This window comes from Triplophysa dalaica, chromosome 20 (assembly GCF_015846415.1).
Source record: "Triplophysa dalaica isolate WHDGS20190420 chromosome 20, ASM1584641v1, whole genome shotgun sequence".
NCBI lineage: Eukaryota > Metazoa > Chordata > Actinopteri > Cypriniformes > Nemacheilidae > Triplophysa > Triplophysa dalaica.
Window position 1 is genome coordinate 6,824,520 of NC_079561.1, and position 17,148 is coordinate 6,841,667.

The 17,148-nt window shown below is 43.1% G+C and overlaps 1 protein-coding gene across 4 annotated transcripts in view; it reads right to left on the bottom strand.

Moving 5' to 3' along the window:
• Window positions 1-16: 16 nt before the first annotated feature.
• Window positions 17-17,148, bottom strand: part of ubr4 (ubiquitin protein ligase E3 component n-recognin 4) — a 36,314-nt gene continuing 19,182 nt past the window's right edge. For 3 of the 4 annotated variants that reach the window (XM_056732321.1, XM_056732320.1, XM_056732318.1), the window contains 56 exons: window positions 17,031-17,094; window positions 16,747-16,881; window positions 16,488-16,662; window positions 16,270-16,410; window positions 16,068-16,189; window positions 15,878-15,989; window positions 15,663-15,793; window positions 14,674-14,851; window positions 14,477-14,581; window positions 12,962-13,099; window positions 12,704-12,872; window positions 12,357-12,561; window positions 12,153-12,266; window positions 11,815-12,024; window positions 11,570-11,719; window positions 11,248-11,475; window positions 11,098-11,176; window positions 10,535-10,747; window positions 10,256-10,424; window positions 10,008-10,152; window positions 9,809-9,894; window positions 9,621-9,708; window positions 9,335-9,528; window positions 9,011-9,250; window positions 8,794-8,932; window positions 8,579-8,704; window positions 8,370-8,498; window positions 7,945-8,288; window positions 7,731-7,821; window positions 7,563-7,647; window positions 7,320-7,447; window positions 7,106-7,235; window positions 6,858-7,015; window positions 6,662-6,771; window positions 6,396-6,537; window positions 6,215-6,296; window positions 5,770-5,943; window positions 5,564-5,685; window positions 5,279-5,476; window positions 5,092-5,172; window positions 4,926-5,013; window positions 4,702-4,829; window positions 4,500-4,607; window positions 4,301-4,420; window positions 4,024-4,214; window positions 3,745-3,918; window positions 3,553-3,652; window positions 3,246-3,464; window positions 3,042-3,155; window positions 2,688-2,830; window positions 2,473-2,598; window positions 2,046-2,240; window positions 1,678-1,902; window positions 1,204-1,294; window positions 907-1,069; window positions 17-813 (listed from right to left, as the gene is read on the bottom strand). In XM_056732321.1, the coding sequence (XP_056588299.1) occupies window positions 749-813; window positions 907-1,069; window positions 1,204-1,294; window positions 1,678-1,902; window positions 2,046-2,240; window positions 2,473-2,598; window positions 2,688-2,830; window positions 3,042-3,155; window positions 3,246-3,464; window positions 3,553-3,652; window positions 3,745-3,918; window positions 4,024-4,214; window positions 4,301-4,420; window positions 4,500-4,607; window positions 4,702-4,829; window positions 4,926-5,013; window positions 5,092-5,172; window positions 5,279-5,476; window positions 5,564-5,685; window positions 5,770-5,943; window positions 6,215-6,296; window positions 6,396-6,537; window positions 6,662-6,771; window positions 6,858-7,015; window positions 7,106-7,235; window positions 7,320-7,447; window positions 7,563-7,647; window positions 7,731-7,821; window positions 7,945-8,288; window positions 8,370-8,498; window positions 8,579-8,704; window positions 8,794-8,932; window positions 9,011-9,250; window positions 9,335-9,528; window positions 9,621-9,708; window positions 9,809-9,894; window positions 10,008-10,152; window positions 10,256-10,424; window positions 10,535-10,747; window positions 11,098-11,176; window positions 11,248-11,475; window positions 11,570-11,719; window positions 11,815-12,024; window positions 12,153-12,266; window positions 12,357-12,561; window positions 12,704-12,872; window positions 12,962-13,099; window positions 14,477-14,581; window positions 14,674-14,851; window positions 15,663-15,793; window positions 15,878-15,989; window positions 16,068-16,189; window positions 16,270-16,410; window positions 16,488-16,662; window positions 16,747-16,881; window positions 17,031-17,094 (8,080 nt within the window). In that variant the 3' untranslated portion in view covers window positions 17-748. Of the gene's footprint in view, window positions 814-906; window positions 1,070-1,203; window positions 1,295-1,677; window positions 1,903-2,045; window positions 2,241-2,472; window positions 2,599-2,687; window positions 2,831-3,041; window positions 3,156-3,245; window positions 3,465-3,552; window positions 3,653-3,744; window positions 3,919-4,023; window positions 4,215-4,300; window positions 4,421-4,499; window positions 4,608-4,701; window positions 4,830-4,925; window positions 5,014-5,091; window positions 5,173-5,278; window positions 5,477-5,563; window positions 5,686-5,769; window positions 5,944-6,214; window positions 6,297-6,395; window positions 6,538-6,661; window positions 6,772-6,857; window positions 7,016-7,105; window positions 7,236-7,319; window positions 7,448-7,562; window positions 7,648-7,730; window positions 7,822-7,944; window positions 8,289-8,369; window positions 8,499-8,578; window positions 8,705-8,793; window positions 8,933-9,010; window positions 9,251-9,334; window positions 9,529-9,620; window positions 9,709-9,808; window positions 9,895-10,007; window positions 10,153-10,255; window positions 10,425-10,534; window positions 10,748-11,097; window positions 11,177-11,247; window positions 11,476-11,569; window positions 11,720-11,814; window positions 12,025-12,152; window positions 12,267-12,356; window positions 12,562-12,703; window positions 12,873-12,961; window positions 13,118-14,476; window positions 14,582-14,673; window positions 14,852-15,662; window positions 15,794-15,877; window positions 15,990-16,067; window positions 16,190-16,269; window positions 16,411-16,487; window positions 16,663-16,746; window positions 16,882-17,030; window positions 17,095-17,148 lie in introns of all 4 variants that reach the window. The other variant, XM_056732319.1, reaches the window with a different exon arrangement.

Below are 17,148 nucleotides of genomic sequence, written 5' to 3' on the forward strand. Positions count from 1 at the left end.
GAAAAGGCTCTCAAAATAAATATGCAGGCCCTTTTTATTCTTTTAATCTTTGTGTTTCATTGTTGATGCAGGTAAAACCCTTTACAAATTAGAAAGTAGTTTCATTTCACGGGAGTAACACAATCATCTCACTCTTTTACCATTTACACAAGAAAATCTATCTTCACACATTTGCATCACATCACACAACCAGCGTCAGGCCTTGCCATTCTCACAAACTGCAATCGATTTATAGAACACCACTGCAAAATAAAAATCGAGAAACATTGAACGTCACAACAGGAGGGTCAGAAAAGCTGTTACTATTTGCCAATTTAGAACTCGAGGCAAAGAACACACAAAAAAGGGGGAAAAGAAATAAAACCCATCAAAGTTGTTTATGAAATAATTAGAATCCCAAACAGATCACCTGCAACATGTTGGATCAAAACAGCATGGTGTGTTTCTGAGTAATAGATGTTACGAAACCATTTTAGATTAAATGTGCATTAACTCGTCAGGCTACGCGTCACTTCTTGGTTTAGGAGAGTTATAACCAAATAAACCCAAGCGGAGATCAGGAGCAGAAGTGAAGCTGAATGAGAATGGGTGAGCTGATAGAAGTTTTGGGGGCCTGGGCCCCGATTGAAAGTGTCTCCGTAGAGTTGCGAATAGCTGAGTCTGGGTAGCAAACAGACTATGGTTAGGGAACACTTGCATTGGACAGAGCGGTCACAAGTCCATGAGTGAGGTGCATAATTGTGTGCCATCAGGGCACAGAGTTCAACAGGTCCTGCAGGAAGGCATCAGGGTCTGGGATGTCTGTAAGGAGCCCTGGAGAGAGCGTGCAAGACAAGAGTCAGTTTTTTCATATCTTCAATTTTTTTAAACCAGCAGATTGCAGGCAATTATTTTAGAATTACTGACCTACGACATCCAGGAACTCTGAGAAGGATTCAGCAGGCATGAGCTCATCCTGAAAGGCCCTCAACACTCTTTCTGACGCCTCATAGATGGGCATGTCATTATGCCTTATGTACTCTGCGAGCGAAAAGGACCAGCCTCCCTCTGTGTTACTGGTGGGCACTTTCTATAGTAGGAACATGGCAAAAAGATTATTTTATTAAAACACAATTATAGTTCACACAAATATAACTATCTAAAATATTGCAATTAAATCAACAGATTCATTTTGAGTGATAGCCAATCAGAGCACTCTCGTACCCTGAACGTGTCGTAGATGAGATCCACCAGACCCCAGAAGAGAAGAGGTGAGCGGTACACAGCATACTCCTTTACTGTTTTGTCTGTAAGTCTGAAATGAGAAACATCAAATCAGCCATTAAGACAAATGCATATAACACAGTAAAACAAAACATAGTTTTGAAATATAGAAAATATATTTGAAAACAATCCAAACATATCCGAAAACAGACGAAACTTCATTACATATTTATGTTACTCCAAACATCATAACCATTAGACCGCAAGCAAAACTACAAAAAGTACTTATGTAATTCTTCTAGATACAAGCAAGCATTATTCCTCCAGATGTACTACAGTCTTGCCTAAAGCCGAAATATCCTCTTGAGTAATCACAAAGCATTGGCAACCAAAACAGTAACCAAAAATAGCAATCCTAAGCACATTTACAGGTACACGCTCAGACATGTGCAGAGTCATGCATTGCTCCCTTACTTGTTAGCGCCCCCTGGTGAGACCTTGCGGGCATGAGCGGCCACCAGCAGCCTGCGCAGAAAGTCAAGACGTGTAGTCTTCCAGCATTCGGGAGGAAAGATGTGCATGGCCAATATTGTGAAGTAGTGCGGTCCGTCCACCTCGTATGAACTCTCAACCCACTTCTCACAAGGCTGGTCCAAGAAGCTCTGAAGGTTTTTCTCCTCCCGGGATGTGGCCCTTGTTCTGAAGATCAGGAAATAAACACAAATGATCAAAATCTTCCATATAAATAGACCAATAGCAATGTGTAATTCAAACCGATCAATGGTAAAAGCTATTCTGAGCAACACGGAGTGGTTGTGACCAAGTCAAAGCTGAATACGAACGTGTTGAGGACGTAAAGAACTGTGTGAATGATGTAGGGAATGAGGTGGATGTTGCTTTCGCGGCCTCCGCCCCCTGTATCCACACTGAAGGATTGCTCCATGGCAAACCGTAGGAACAGCAGCTTGGTATCATGAATGTTGAGCTGGTACGTGGGTTCCCTCTGCCCTGTGCACTCTTGTAGATATGTGTTGTGCCTATGAGACAGAATAAAAAATGTTACAATCCAGAACAATGCATTTATAAAGAGGGCCAAACCACATGTCAACCACATGGGGGAACCCGTGAGCAAAAGTTTTATAGTGTTGCTTTAAGACCCCGTGCACCTTTTTCCCCTCTAAGATTGCTCACTTATGTCAACCTAGTATCTTTATAATACACAGTAAGAGTTATCAGTTATTGTTAATCATACACAAACAAATTCATTACCTTGCCAGGCAGGTGGCGAAAGCAGATTCGGGTACGTGTGGCCCCCACACAGGCAGGAGCCCATTGCACTTTGTGTTAGCATTCTGTAATGCGGCACTCTCCCATTCTTCACGCCCTCGAGCAAGCCTGATCAAAATAGAGAAAAAAATCGAGACAAGTAAGACTACAGAACCTTCCCTTCATTGTATTTACAGAGACACTGTGATTTTACGCACCTGACAGCAGCAAGGTGACAGTCGTAATGGACTATGTTAAAGTGTGAGACAGTGCTGTAGCCCTGCTGTTTACGGGGTTTGCTCTCAAGCTCTTCAAGGTTTACACGCTTTGTAAATGTATAGATGCCCAGAACTTTGGTAGGCTGTGGGGAACAAAATGTATTCATCATCATAACAAAATGCAGGTCACGTTTTCTACTACTATTTCTGCTTCCACAACATAAACACAGAAAATATATAATTAAAGATTAGCATATTAAAAACCTATGTGTAAAAGCATAATAAAAACTGACTTCATTAAAAATATAATATGTAGATGATTGAATCTACAATATAATGTAATATCAAATGTACCTGGAACTTGTAGCCCTCTCTACAAATACAGCAGGTCAACCCTGGTTCTTCTATAAGCTCCTCCATCTGTTTCAGCAGGGATGTCTTTGTCACCACCTGACCCTTCTCATTGGTCTGGAACAAAGCAAACAAAATCAGTAAATTTATTTCGCATAATAAAACTGAGAATACATAAAACAGATTAAAGCTTTAATATATGCTGACAGTCATTCCCAGCGTCCCGAGAGCTTTCTGCCTCATCGCCATGGCCATGCGCTTCTTCTCCGCCCGAGTTTCCCTTCGAGCAGCGTCGATCTTCAGGTTAACCTCTGCGTGCTCCCTTAGTGCGTCCAGAAGATTCTCTGCTAAAGTGCCGATACCCTCGTCGCTGGACACCTGCTCCAGCTTGTGCAAATTGGTTATGGAATCCGTTCCGATAAGCATCTATAATGCACAGAGAAGAGATGGTTCAGTTTATTACAGACAACTGCGTGTGAAGTATGAATATGTTGTCTTTCGTCTAGTCTGTTACCTGTGTGGGGGGATGTTGGGTGGCCAGACCACGCAAAAGTCTAAGGATGAAAGGAAGGGCTGGTCGAGCGAGGAATTTCTTCCAAACATCTGCATCCAGACTGCAAAATAAAATGTACGGCACTCTTTAAATGTTTGCTATATATTTTTAAGAATAAGGAACTGTATTGTCATGCATTAAGGAATCCCATACTTCTTAGCACAGGGGATATGTTTCTTCATATAGTCCAATGCACTCTGGGTTATGCCCTTCTGTAAGATGAGATCTTTAAGTTGATGGCCATTGCTGTTGTTCTTGATTCCTGCAGCTATTTTACAGAAGCAGTCCAGGAAGATTTTGTCATCTGCACTGTGCTCCTCATCATACCTCCACAAGATAATGGAAATGAGAGTTAAAAGCAGCACACACTCTCCACTTACTCCAGAAGTTGAGAATTGTTACATCTAATGCCGAGATGAAAAAACTCTGTACTTGTCGAAGTTGCAGCAGGGTTTGAAGCGCTCAACCAGGATGTGCATCTTCTCAAGTTCTCCAAAGGACAGGTAGGGGATGATGCGCAAGAGCCCCTGCAGAACGCTTGGATTGGAGCGCACAAATAAAGTGTTGATCTGATCCAGGAGCATCACCAGCTGATCCTTATCTCCCGTCAGCAGCAGGTTACCCTGAAGAGTCAACACGATGAAGAGATCTGAACACAACGGGCTCCCTGCACTACTAACATTACATTTATGCATAGAGTCATGCTGACCTTATCTTCTGAAACAGTCTCAGCATTGGCCTCGTCCAAGATGATCTCCATAATGCTAAGAACCTGCTCTGCTATAGATGCTCCACCACTGTCCTTGCTCTCCTGCTCTGCCACCAGTGCCTGGAACACAACAGTGTATCTCACTTTTCACATTCATTCACCAATATTTCTGACATAGCTGTGATAATATGTTACTTACCAGATTCAGCGTGCCCAACATGACATTAAGGGTGTTCATCTCTGGTTTCACAAGCTGTTGTCTGTTGATCTTCACTTTCACACAGAAACTAAATAACTTGAGGAGAACCTGCACAGTGATGGATTTTTTTTTAATTAGAATTTTACGCCAACGCAAAGCCCAATCCTCAATCCGTGTAATGCGATGGGTGAGGGGAACTCACAGTGAGAAGGTGTCTGCCCTGTTTGAAGTCTTTGATACCTGAGAGCCGGTTCAACATACACTCCAAACCTCCACACTGCGCCATCACTCCAGCCATCTTATAAACCTCCTCATCATCCTCCTCTTCATCTGTACAGAGAACAAACACAATTTCAAAACCAGAAACATTGATTAAAATAGAAATACATAAACAACGATAAGATAGATATCAGCAAGAGAACATACCTGTAGTTGTGTCCAAAGATTCAATGAACTCTTCTGTGGCATCTCCTAGAAGACCTCTCATTCTGTAGATAATCCTCATGGGTTCACCCTTGTTTTGAAAGAAAAAAAATGTTTAGATGATGACATATAAGGTACATGAGAATGAAGTCATTTTTTATTGGCTTACCTCATTGGTGGGGCACCAGACCTTCTTATAGACCTCAGCAACAGATAAATCCAGACTGATGATCTTGTTGTTCACAAGGAGCTACAAAAAAAACACTTTATTCAAAAAAATGTATTTTGGATAAAACTGCAGTACACCACGTTCATGAATAAAAGCAAATAATGCTCATAACGAGTTTCTGATGTACCTCCATGCCACTGTCGTCCTCCAGCAGCGCCACCAGATCACAATCCTGACAGATCTTATTCTTTATATCCCTCATGAGAGGACCGATGCCTGGTTCATTACTGCTGTATGGGTTTCCTGGCATTCGTCCCTGCAGGAAGTCCTCCTGCTGTGGGTCTTTCTCCAGCGTCACAAAGAACTCTGTGACCTCATTCTCCTCCTGCACACGCGAGACATAAAAATCATCTTGGGTTTTAGAAAGAGTTTTTTTTTTCAAGAGCCATCCTAAAACAAGAGCTCTACTCACAGGATAAATGATGCTACACAGCCTCTCGAAGATGAAGACAGGGGTGCGATAATCATCAAGGTTGTACCGCTTTGCCGTTTCAATGCACACGGCCATGAATGCTTTGGTCTCGGACTCCGTCCCTACAATGGAGGAGATGACAATGAGATAGTCTGGCCTTTAACAATGCAGATAAGACAAAGAAGACTTGAAGATTTTGGCGGAACCTGTTGTCATGTCCTCCAACATCTCCAGGAGCATGTCTTGTGTCTCGTCGATCAGTTTGGTTCTTTGAACCACTAGCTTTCTCAGACACAGGTAACCGTTTAGCACTGTTCCAACCAGTCGACTCTTAAAGTGACGCTTGATGGATTCCACCTCCACGAAAGAGGAAAGCAAGCCTGTGTGAAAACATGTACTGTTACAATATATCCTAAAACCTCAAAGAAAGTTCTTGAAAAGAACTGCTCTACGGAGCGCGTTTCGTCCAAACGTTATCTCCTTCGGCAAAGAATCGCGAATACGTGATAACATCTCAGTTCTGTGTCAGCCACTGTAGTGCTTCAAAAGGAACGGGGGAGGGATGGAATGACACGCTGGTTGCTTTTCACAACTTCACCACTAGATGGCGCTAAATTTTAAACACTGGACTTTTCAAGCTACAATAAATACCTGTGAGGCTCTTGAGAGCATATCCCTGCTGTAAGTCAGTGCTCAGGGTGGCTTCCTCAAGGGCGAGGAGATGGGCAATTTCCTGAAAAGAAGAGGAAGCAAATGAGTGAGTGCGGCCAAATGGAAATAACACTGTACCCATACTAAGCAAGCTAATAATATCTCCTCTTCATGACTGTACCTTGGTGATGAGGTTGCCAATGTACGGCAGGACACCACGAGCAGCCAGATAAACCTTCCAGTGTGCAGGTTTAATGAGTTTCTGGTACAAGGCCAGATACTCAGCAGCACATTCTCCAGCAATGCACATCTCATCCAGGTAACTGCAGAACAAAAATATCTGAGCACAGCCCTAACTACCTGTAGCGTATTTTAGCCTAATGTGGTTAAAATCTTTAAGTATGATCTCTGAAAAAGAGGGCCACCCCTTTTGTATTTCATACAAACCTTGTTAGAAGATCCAGAACTTGTTGCTTGCGGCTCGGGATTGTTGTTAGTGCTTCGACAATGGTGCAGGCTGCCTGTCTCGCTGCCTGTGTGGCTGGGGTGAAGAGCACCTAGGAAAACATCCGATCGTGTTAGACATCTTTTCGACAAATAAGACAGATCCGATAACTCCAAGGTACTAAGAGGCACAACATACCTGTCTCAACCAGTTGTTATGCCCCAGTTTGAGCAGGCGTGGGAACAAGCCCTCCGATCTAGACCTCGTGAACTGTTTCCACTTCCATACATACTTCTCCATCAGGTACTGCCTCCTGATCTCAGCCTTATTTGAGGGCTTGGAGGCCGCATCCTGACCTGAGAGAGATAAGGGTTCACAATGCATTGCATATAAGGAGATTATATAGAAAAAAATAAAGCTTTTGAGATCAGATTTTGGATATTTACATCGAGCAGGAAGGCACTTTTTCCAGGCTTCGTAAGATGCCTTGGGGTCTTTTTTGAGCCAGAGCTGAGCCTGTGCATGAATCTCGTTGTTATACGGCTTGACTGTAGTCAGGGATTCAACAGCGGCATCCTGTTCCAATGAGAAAATCAATGCGTGATTCAAGTAAAGCTTGACTATACAAGAACCTCAGTACTAGACTCAAGGCTGTAATACCTTGTTCTTCTTGCTTGTCGGTGCAGGGGGTTTGATGAGTTTCTGCAAGATCCTCAGACACATCAATGTAATGTTCTCCACCACCACTGGGGTCTTTATATTTACAGCCATCAGGAACAAACTCATGGCTGAAAATGAACATGGAAGCATTAGAGGTTGAATCCCCTTGGCAATTATGGGCTGACTTAATTTTTTGTCAGAGTGTCACTAAAGGATTCAAATACACTGGAGGAATACACTCACCACAGCGTAGCCTTAACTCCCAGCATCCTCCCTCTTTAGCAATGGAGTCTGTAAGCAGCAGCATTTCATACCGCAAACTGCTGACCTGTGGGGGAAAATAACATCAGTTTAACTTCATCTACTTGTGTCAGATATCCAAGTTACTACGTGACAGTCATGGTTAAGTACCAGATCAGGGTTGGCCCAGTGTCCCTTAAGAGCAGCGGACACCTTGGCGATAATAAGGTCATTCATCTGCTGAGTGGCCTCGGGGTGATCCCTGCAAAACAGAACCAAAAGTTGTTCATCTTTGTCTTCTATAGACAATAAGCTGTGATAATTGATCATCGTTGACTTAAAAGGTCTGCACATCTGTGTTTTGCTATTCTGTGTACAAATATACCTGGTGAGCAAACATACAAGCTGTCGGACCTCCTCCCTCATAGCTCCTGTGCCGCGGCGCAGATTGTACTCAAAAAGCTCTCGGATGAGACCCTGCAGTACCAAGATCTGCCTGATGGCGGTGTTGGTTGCCAATGCGCGCAGTAATGTGATGCAGTGGCCTGTGACTGCGGACGCACATCCGTAGCACTTTGTGGACGATGTGTGTCCGCAGCCAAGCACAGACAGGGCTCGGTATTGGCTGGCTGTTATGGTGGGTTGGGCCGAGGTGCGGGATGATTTGGTAGCAGCCTCTCGCTGCTGCAGGTCATACTCGAGCAACTCCTTACGTGATGCAAGCACTTTCTAAATACGAAAGATACAGAGACTATAATAGACTATAACAGAAACATAGTGAACATATCCAATGAAGTGTTGCTCACTAACCTGGATGATTTTGGAGAGCTCGTCGAATGACGTTTTGCAGTCTCCGCTGTATTCCTGAGCCAGCTGTTGAATGTATCGATTGACGCTGGCGGTGGAGGTGCCTAGCCCGGCTCCTGCTCCAGTATCATCCTGTGAACAACCATGAAAACATGAATGCAACAATCAAAAGTAATCGACCTGTTTGATAGCAAAGAGCAGTTGGAACTCACCTGTGGTTTCTCAGGCGCAGCCTCGTTCACTTTGGACAGCAGACTTTCTAGCTGCGGCCGGTGACCCATCAGCTGGTGGTACACACGGTCGGCTTTGTCCAGAAGTGTGTTGATGTTGGTCACAGCCTGAAAAAAGTAAATATTTGTAATTGCCAAAATAGTTATTAGTGCTTGTGTAATCCTAATAATCATTATAGAATAAAGTTGAAAATGACCTTTTTCCTGTCTTCTTCATTTTCTATAGGATCCACAGCACAGCAGGGTTTGGCATAAAGCATGAAGTCAAAGCGTGCATATTTACAAAAACCACAGGCGTTGCACAGGAAGGGGTCCTTCTCATCATAATTGATGGATCTAAAAAATCAACACAGTTGTATTTACACAGTATTTAAGCAGCGTTATAGCAAATCTCTGAAGTCTATTAAACCTTACCTGCACTTGTGGCATTGATAGACATTCTCTCCGCAGTTTCCGCACACTCCTGGGTTGGCAGGCACAGAGGCACTGCAGCGTGGACACTGCAGGGTCTCTGAAGATGCCTGGTAGTTCTCGTAAAAATCTGAGAACTCAATCATCAGGTTGGAGGCCACGATGGGAAGAGGGAGGTCGATCTTGACTTCAGTTTGTCCAGGAGTCAACTGCACCTTCTTCGCTTTGTGCCAACGAGCAGGTCTATAATTATCAAATACAATGTGAGAAACTCTTTTTAAATCAATAAAACATGAATTTTCAATAAGGTCCAAGAAACATTCTCACTTGTTCTTCAGCTCAACGATGGCCTGTACGGTCCTGTTGTTGTAGTAGAGGTTAATGGTGCGAACCATCTTGGTTCTCTTGAGGTCACCGATCTTCACGGTGACTTTGCTGATAGTGTGGCTGCCAATCAGCTTAACCACTTGCTGTGTGGTGGTATAACGGGTGTCAACTTTGATAGATGACAGTTTGATGTTCTGATAACACAGAGAACAAAAGAAGATCATTAAAAAAACACAGCCACAACAAGCCATTTTATTAGCCATGTTGACCGCCACGAGTCACTCACTGAGAAGGGCACTTCAGGATTGTTGCACACTAAGCAGGGATCACTTTCCAGGAAAAATCCATCAAATTCCACCAGTCCAGACAGGGTGCTGAGAAGATGCAACAAGAAACATTAACAAAACATTTCAAACCTTCTCACCCAAAGGATCCTAATTTTCAGATTTCAGTCCGGTAAGGACAGACACTCACTTGTATATGTTTGAATTGGGATGGTTGGTCAAGATGTGGTTCTGTGTCCTCAGAATCTCGCCTGCCTTTTGAGAGTATTCCTTCAGCTGGGAATGTAGAAAAACAGTTGGGAAGCAACAAAGCATTTTTATGCAAACGTCTCGGAGGGAAGTAATCACACTTGTAACATATATAACAAACAATATAATTTCCTATTTACCTTCTTATCCGTCTGAGGTGTTTTGAGGGAGAAGTATCCGAGCAGGTCTACAAACTGAGCTGCTTTACGCCCATAAGCGGGTAGTTCTGGCCAGATGGCCCACATCAGATCCAGCAGCAGCTCCTGTTGTGACTTATTGGAGTTCCTGAGATAAAAAGTCACTATGCATTAGTAAGGATGGAATTAAACTAAACAACCTTATTCGGACATGAAGAAGTATATTTAGAGAGCATGCAGCAGACATGCACCTGTAGATATGTAGAGCGAGGCAGTGGGCTTGCCAGCGCACGGATGAAGAATTGGACTCCAACAGGAAGCAACGCAGGAACTGAATAAGTGTCTCCTTATCTGCAAACTTGTTTAGCTGATTAACCAGTGCTGTGCACAGCTGATCCTCCTGACTGCCTGCTCCCTCTCCTGCAAGCAGCACCATAAAAAGAATCTGATTTAAAAGCTTCTTAATCTTCAACTACTGAAATTGAAAAAAGTGTGAACTGGATAGACTTGTTCTTGAAAATCAAACTAACCTTCTTTGTCTTTTTCCTTGTCCTCTTTCTTACTCTTCTTGCTGGAAGATTTGCTCTGGGAGGGTTGAGATGTTCCTGAACCTCCACCAGAGGCTCCGGAGGACGCTGCCATGACTTTACTGCCACACAGAGCGCAAGAGAGCAGCTGGAGCAGGACTGGAGAAACACCTTCATCTACCAGGAAACTTACTTGAAGCAGAAAGTACAGCACGGCTATAGATAACAAAAGAGAGAGAGTGCTTCATTAGTACCACAGTGAAACAAAACTTACAGGGGTTCCCACAGCTTGACAAATGAACTTCAATGACTTTAAGAAATGTCAAAATCTATATTTATATTATGTCTCCTTATTTGAAACACCCATTTTAGTTCATGAAGTACGGATCAGGAGTGTTTGGTTTGAAACATGTAAAACTGGAAATTCCTCGTGGACTGGGAAACCACGGTTTAGATCACCAAAACAACTTCTCTGACATGTCCATCATCATGTGAATCTTGTTACCTATGACGTAACTACTCAAGGAAGTAAATAATACACACTCGAACACTCATTGTTCACTTACAGTCGTCCTTCATGCAGAACTTCTGCCAGTTGACTGTTCTCTGAGTGGCGATTTCAGCACATGCTTTAAGGTGTTCCATCTGTGAAAAAGGAAAACCGTTACAAATACAAATGTAAACTGAGAAGAGTACCAAAGCAAGCATTTTCTTACCAAATTAATGAGCGTGTCGTACTGCAGAGCAGATCCAGATGTCGCCGTGACGATTCCTCCTCTCAGAAAGATGCCCTGCTCCTCAAGAAGCTTCTTGATGCCACGCATGTGGGAGTCGAGCGTGTGGAGGTCTCGGAGCTGACGGTACTTCTCTTTGGAGCCACAGATGAAGAGTAGAAGCTTACGTACCTGACGCCTTACGAACGGCGTCTGCTGGATCATCAGATACTAGAAGAAAGGCGATTTATTTGTGATAAACACTTAATGGATAACTCAAACACTACTTTGATGCCTTCTATACAGGGTAGAAGCGAACTGATACCTCTGATAGGAAGTAGAACCAGGAGTGATCAAAAATCGGCGGTGGGATACGAGGATTGGCGTCTGCGATTTTCTTGATCTGGTATGGAAGGCGTAAAACCATCTCGGTGAGGAGCTGAGAGTAAGCTTCAAACACATCAGCTGCATGGCCCTGAGAAACACACCCGCATAAATCATTTAATGACCATGACAAATCCACACCTACCATAACTCTAGGATAAGAGTAATTCAAATCTCGTCTCGTACCTTGACATACTGCCGCAGGAAGAACGGGCTCATGTCAGGGGTGGAAGTGGAGGTGTGGGGTTTGAGGAGTTGACTGGTGGCTGTCGGTTCCTCATCACCCTGCTGGGTCTTCCAGAACTCCAGCAGGGATTTGAGCACATGCAGGCAGTAGTCTATCGCTCCCATGCTGAGCAGCGCTGTGGCTGTCGCGTTGGAGATGAGAGAAGACGACTGGCGAGAAAAAATAAATTAGATTATGTTTACACGCAACAACAGAATAATGTTGAAGGCTTCAGTAAGCTTAGATTTTAGTTGTGTATAACTAAAATGCTGTTTTGGAGCTTTTTTTATACAGTTACCTCAGAGGAGGACTTTGAGCCAGACTTGGTGCGGGACATGAAGACACTGAGAAGTCTCATGATGACTAGATGCACCTCATTGATGGCACTCCGCTCATTCTTCTTTGAAACATCCTGAAGAGCCAAACATGACTTGGTCAACACACAATCTCTTCCTGTCACATCTGTTACTCCGTTAACTGCAAAGTGCAAGTGTGATTGTACCTTCTTGTGCATGCCGAGCTCAGCAATGAGCTGGGCCAGAAGCTCGTCCAGAGCTCCCTTGTCCTTCTCGTCCTCTCCGTCCAGATCTGTGGTCAGCATGAGTATGACCTGCATGTAGGGGATCGCTTGAACTCCACCCACAGTGTGAAGCTGGGGCAGGTGCTGCAGGAGACGCTCCAAAAGCATCAGACGCACCATGTGCAACCTGGAAAGTGTCAAGAGACACATGCAGAGAAATTATTTTAAGCTTCATCAGAAATTATTTAAAGCTTTGCTTTATTATGATTAAACAATCCCTATTAACCAATCAGGGACCAGAGCCATCTGTATATCTCATGCAGACAGACCTGTTGCTGGTGTGGATGTCGCCCTCCGTTTCCGCCTCCCCCTCAGATCCATCTCCTTCATGCTGGGCAGTAGTGGTGCTGATGGCTCCAGTGCTGGAGCTCACACTGCCCGGTCCAGCAGGGTGACCTTCAACGGTCGTATCGCCGTACGCACTGCTGCGGCCAGACACTGAAACAAAGGAGTTTTAAGAAAACAACATAAATAAAATCAACCTATATATAAAACATGATTTATTCAAGTACATGATACTGTCATACCGTTGTGTTCTCCTGCGACCGAGTCGATAGCGCTCCCTCCGCTCTCAGAACCCACGCTGCCCCCGTGCTCGGCGGGAGAGGTGCGCAGCGTGGAGCCATCTGTGGCCGCTGTGCTCCCCTCGTCATCCGAGGCTGGGGCTGAAAGCATAACCAGAGCTGTTACAGGAAAAAAACAGCAGGCTTTGCTAAGGGGGGTTTTCTAAAGGTTCAAACAAACATATACATACACAGAAAAACAGCCATAAAATTGATAATAGTTGTAATTGGTAGACATAATGATGAGTAAAGATTTATGATTTGTGATGATTGAGGGGCGAAAATTTCCCCTTTCAACCAGCAGTATGAAGGAAGGAATGTTGGGTGCTTGATCACTATGTTTTAACCACATGACAACCGTAAATCTCTTCAACGCATAATTTACCATGCAAAAGAGTTTTGTATAAGCCAGTCATGACAAGTTGCTTTGTTGGTTTAATTTTTATTACACAATACTGGGTAGTTGCACCCGCGGTGAAATCACATCAAAATACAGCAATGGCCAAAAGTGAGGTCCAACTTTAGATAATTGAAACATTTGCTTGTTATTTTAATATTTAAATGAAGATGAATTCAAGTTTTTGTATGCATGTTGCAATGATGTGTTTCGAGAAAAATATAAAGAGGCTTGGGGGGAAAAAATACAATTTATATGCCAAGTTTATTGAGGCCCAGGAGAATGACGGCAATATTATTAAAGAAGAGAATAAGCGATTATTGATAACTGATATAATTACAATCAATGTATGCCTTATTTACCACAAGTTTTGTTTTCTCTATGCATTTGTTTGTATATTGGGATAGAACCCATATGTGTCTTATAGGTACATTTTTCGAAATTGAGATTTTTACATAATCTGAATAAATAAGCTTACTATTGATGTATGAGTTGTTAGAATAGGACAATGTCCGGCTGAGATACAACCATTTAAAACTCAGGATTATGAGAGTTCAAAAATACAAAATATTGAGAAAATTGCCTTCAAAGTTGTTAATCGGAGGCACTGTAGCAGGCCATCCACTCACAAAAATAAAGTTTTTATATATTTAAGGTAGGAAATTTACAAAATATCTGAAGGGAACATGATCTGTACTTAATATACTAATGATTTTTGGCATAAAAGAAAAGACGATAATTAAAAAAATCCTGTGCCACTTAAGACTGGTTTTGTCATCCAGGGTCGCAAATTAGACCTTAATTTGTCTTTTCGCCAAACAATTTAGTGTTTTGTCCATTTGTATCAAACAAATCATATTTTGATGGTTTAATCTAACCTGAGGGGTGATTAAAAGCAAATATTATACAAATACGCCCCCCTCCTGGTCATCACTTTTGGCCACTATTGCATATTCTAATACTATGATTTTGGCAACAATTAACAAAACACTCCTTTTTCCCTGTACAGAACATTGTACAAGAGGTGAAATGGCAACCAAATGTGCATGCAGTACTGAGAGTGAAGAGATGAGGGCAGTTACCTGATGCAGTGGTGTCTGATAGGGTCCCTGCATCCAGAGATGAGGAACTGGGGGCCTGACCAGACAAACCCAAACTCTGCAGACCAAGAGCACTGCTGCTGCTGCCTGTAGAATCACAAACACTCACATTAAAGATCAGCCATGCACAGACACCCACAAATCCCATTTAATTAATTATATACATGTGCAACAGTGACCTTGCTGGTCTTGTTGCAGACTGAGAGCTATTGCCAGCTCCACCATGGTCTCATCATCAGCGTCTGGGGGGATGTCCAGCATGGGTGGGAAACCCTCTGCGCCTGCCAGCAGAGCTTCAAGTGGTGATGGGTTCCCATTGTTCACATTCTCTGCTGTATCCAGAACCATGGACTCAGACTGTGAGACAAACAGAGAGACTTACATAACAACCGCCTTCCTTAGATATAGTAACCACAGCATATTCAATTAAAGGGATAAGTTCACCCAAAAATGAAAATTCTGTCATTATCTTCTCACCCTCATTTCACTTCAAACCTGTATGACTTACTTTCTTCCACAGAACACAAACAAAGATATTTTGCAGAATGTTGGTAACCAAACAACATTGGTTTTGCAAATAGTCGATAAAGGGGCCAAAGACATTTCTCAAATTATCTTATTTTGCGTTCCACAGGTTTTAATATAACCGAGTTCATAAACAATGACAGAATTTCCATTTTTGTGCTATCAGACCAGATCCTTAAAGTCCCAGTGAAAAAAAAATTGCATGCCTTTTTTTATGAAATATTGCAGCGTTTATTGTAAAAAGTTAATCAATGTGGGTCATTCTCTCTTTAAAATTTGTGTGCCCTAATTATTTTTCGTTAAATTCTGAAAATGCACTTCCTGTAATGACTATCCATCTTAAATGACGTACGTTTGAAGGCTTGGGTGGAGCATTCGTTAACTCCTCCCCTTCAACTGTTGGTCTGCTGGCAGTTCCATTTCAAAATGCAACAGCTGTTTTTATACATTCAATCACATCGCAGCGAAAGACGAAAGCCACGCCCACTATTTTTCCATTCCATTTCACTCAGAAATGTGTCAAAATACACGAGTACAAAGGGTCACAACTTCCGGTTCACACGGACTTTATCCACTGCCCTGGATAGTCTCCTTCAACACACTAATTCTGCTCAATATGGGCTGCTCCATGGGCGAAACTCACCACCATCTCAAAGTCTCCGTGGTCCACCTCATTTTGTTCTTGACTCTCTTGCCTGCCACCTTCTCCTCCAGTCATGTTGGAGGTTTGCATCTTGTCATCAGCGTCATCATCGTCGTCATCATCTTTATCTCCTAGAACATCAAAACAGCAACTCTGAATAAATCTTTACAAGACATGAGTAAGCTAAACTGAATACAAAAAGGTGCCGCTCTTACCCATGGGTGTGTTGGAGCGTGGGGGAGAAGGCAGGGTCACGTGTCTGCGTTTGTTTCTGGGCCTCAGGACTCTTATCAGAGCCTGCTTGCAAGCAAAGCTCACAGAGGTGTCCTGGGACAAACAAAGCCATTTTGTCAAAATATGTATTGAGATCACATTCATCACTTTCTCATGCAGTGTGATACTTACAGGGCAGAGCAACATCTGCATGTAGATTTTGGAAGCAACGTTGATGTAGTCCAGCTCACAGGTGCAGTAACCATGAATGATGTCTATCAGAGCATTGACTGTGGCTTCCATGTGGGTTAGACCTTAGACAACAACAAAACATGTCAATCAAACCATGAATTCCTATCGAGTTTCAAACCAAAACTGGTTCTTGATCGAGTACCTGGCAAACAGGCCGGAGCCAGAAAGGCGTTCTTGGGTTTGAGAGCATGGAGCTTCCAGAAGTTGGTGACCAGTTGCATGATGAAGCTACAGGTTTCATTATCTGCTTGTTTTAGTCCATCCTTCCCATCATCACCTGTGTCTAACCAGAAAAAATAACCATCATTTAGAAACAGACTAATGTTTTCTGCAACTGTAGCTTGAAAGCATTGAGTGTACCAGTGTCTGATTGAGGAAGTCGTGACTCGGTAAAGTGCACAAGGTTGCTTGGCCTCATGATGGCGATAGAGCGGGCTGTGATTACCAGCCTCTGGAACACATCAGGGTCTAGTTCCTTCACTTCTTTACTGCAGCTGTTCAGACACTGTACTGCATTGCTCAGAAGAGACTGATCCTATACACAGATACAGCACCGGTAAGCATGGTAATCTTAAACAAAATGTTTTTTTTGTGTGCGGTGTAAGGATTTACTGTGTACCTTGTGGTTGTGGTAGGCCGTGCGGCTGGTGTGCAAGCTGGCCAGAAGACCTTTGGTCTGCTGTTGTACTCCAGGTGGGGTGGGAATGGACAGCAGGAGGGTTGCCAACTCTAAAGCTGCAGTCTTATTTTTCTCCTAATGTTTTTTAATAGAAAACAAACAGAAATATCAACATTTAGCACACATTACCCTTTTATATGGGAGGTTAGTCACTTTGAAAATCTTAGCAGTCAGGAACAAGGAAATTTTTGTATTCCAAGATCAAAACTGTTGGAAGTACTCGCCTTTTCAATGGGCGAACCCACAGCAAAGCAGCTCTCTAGAGCTTCCAGCGAGCTGACCACCAACCTAAAGATCATACAACCGTTAGATTAAGTAAGTGACACATGGCATGGTATATTA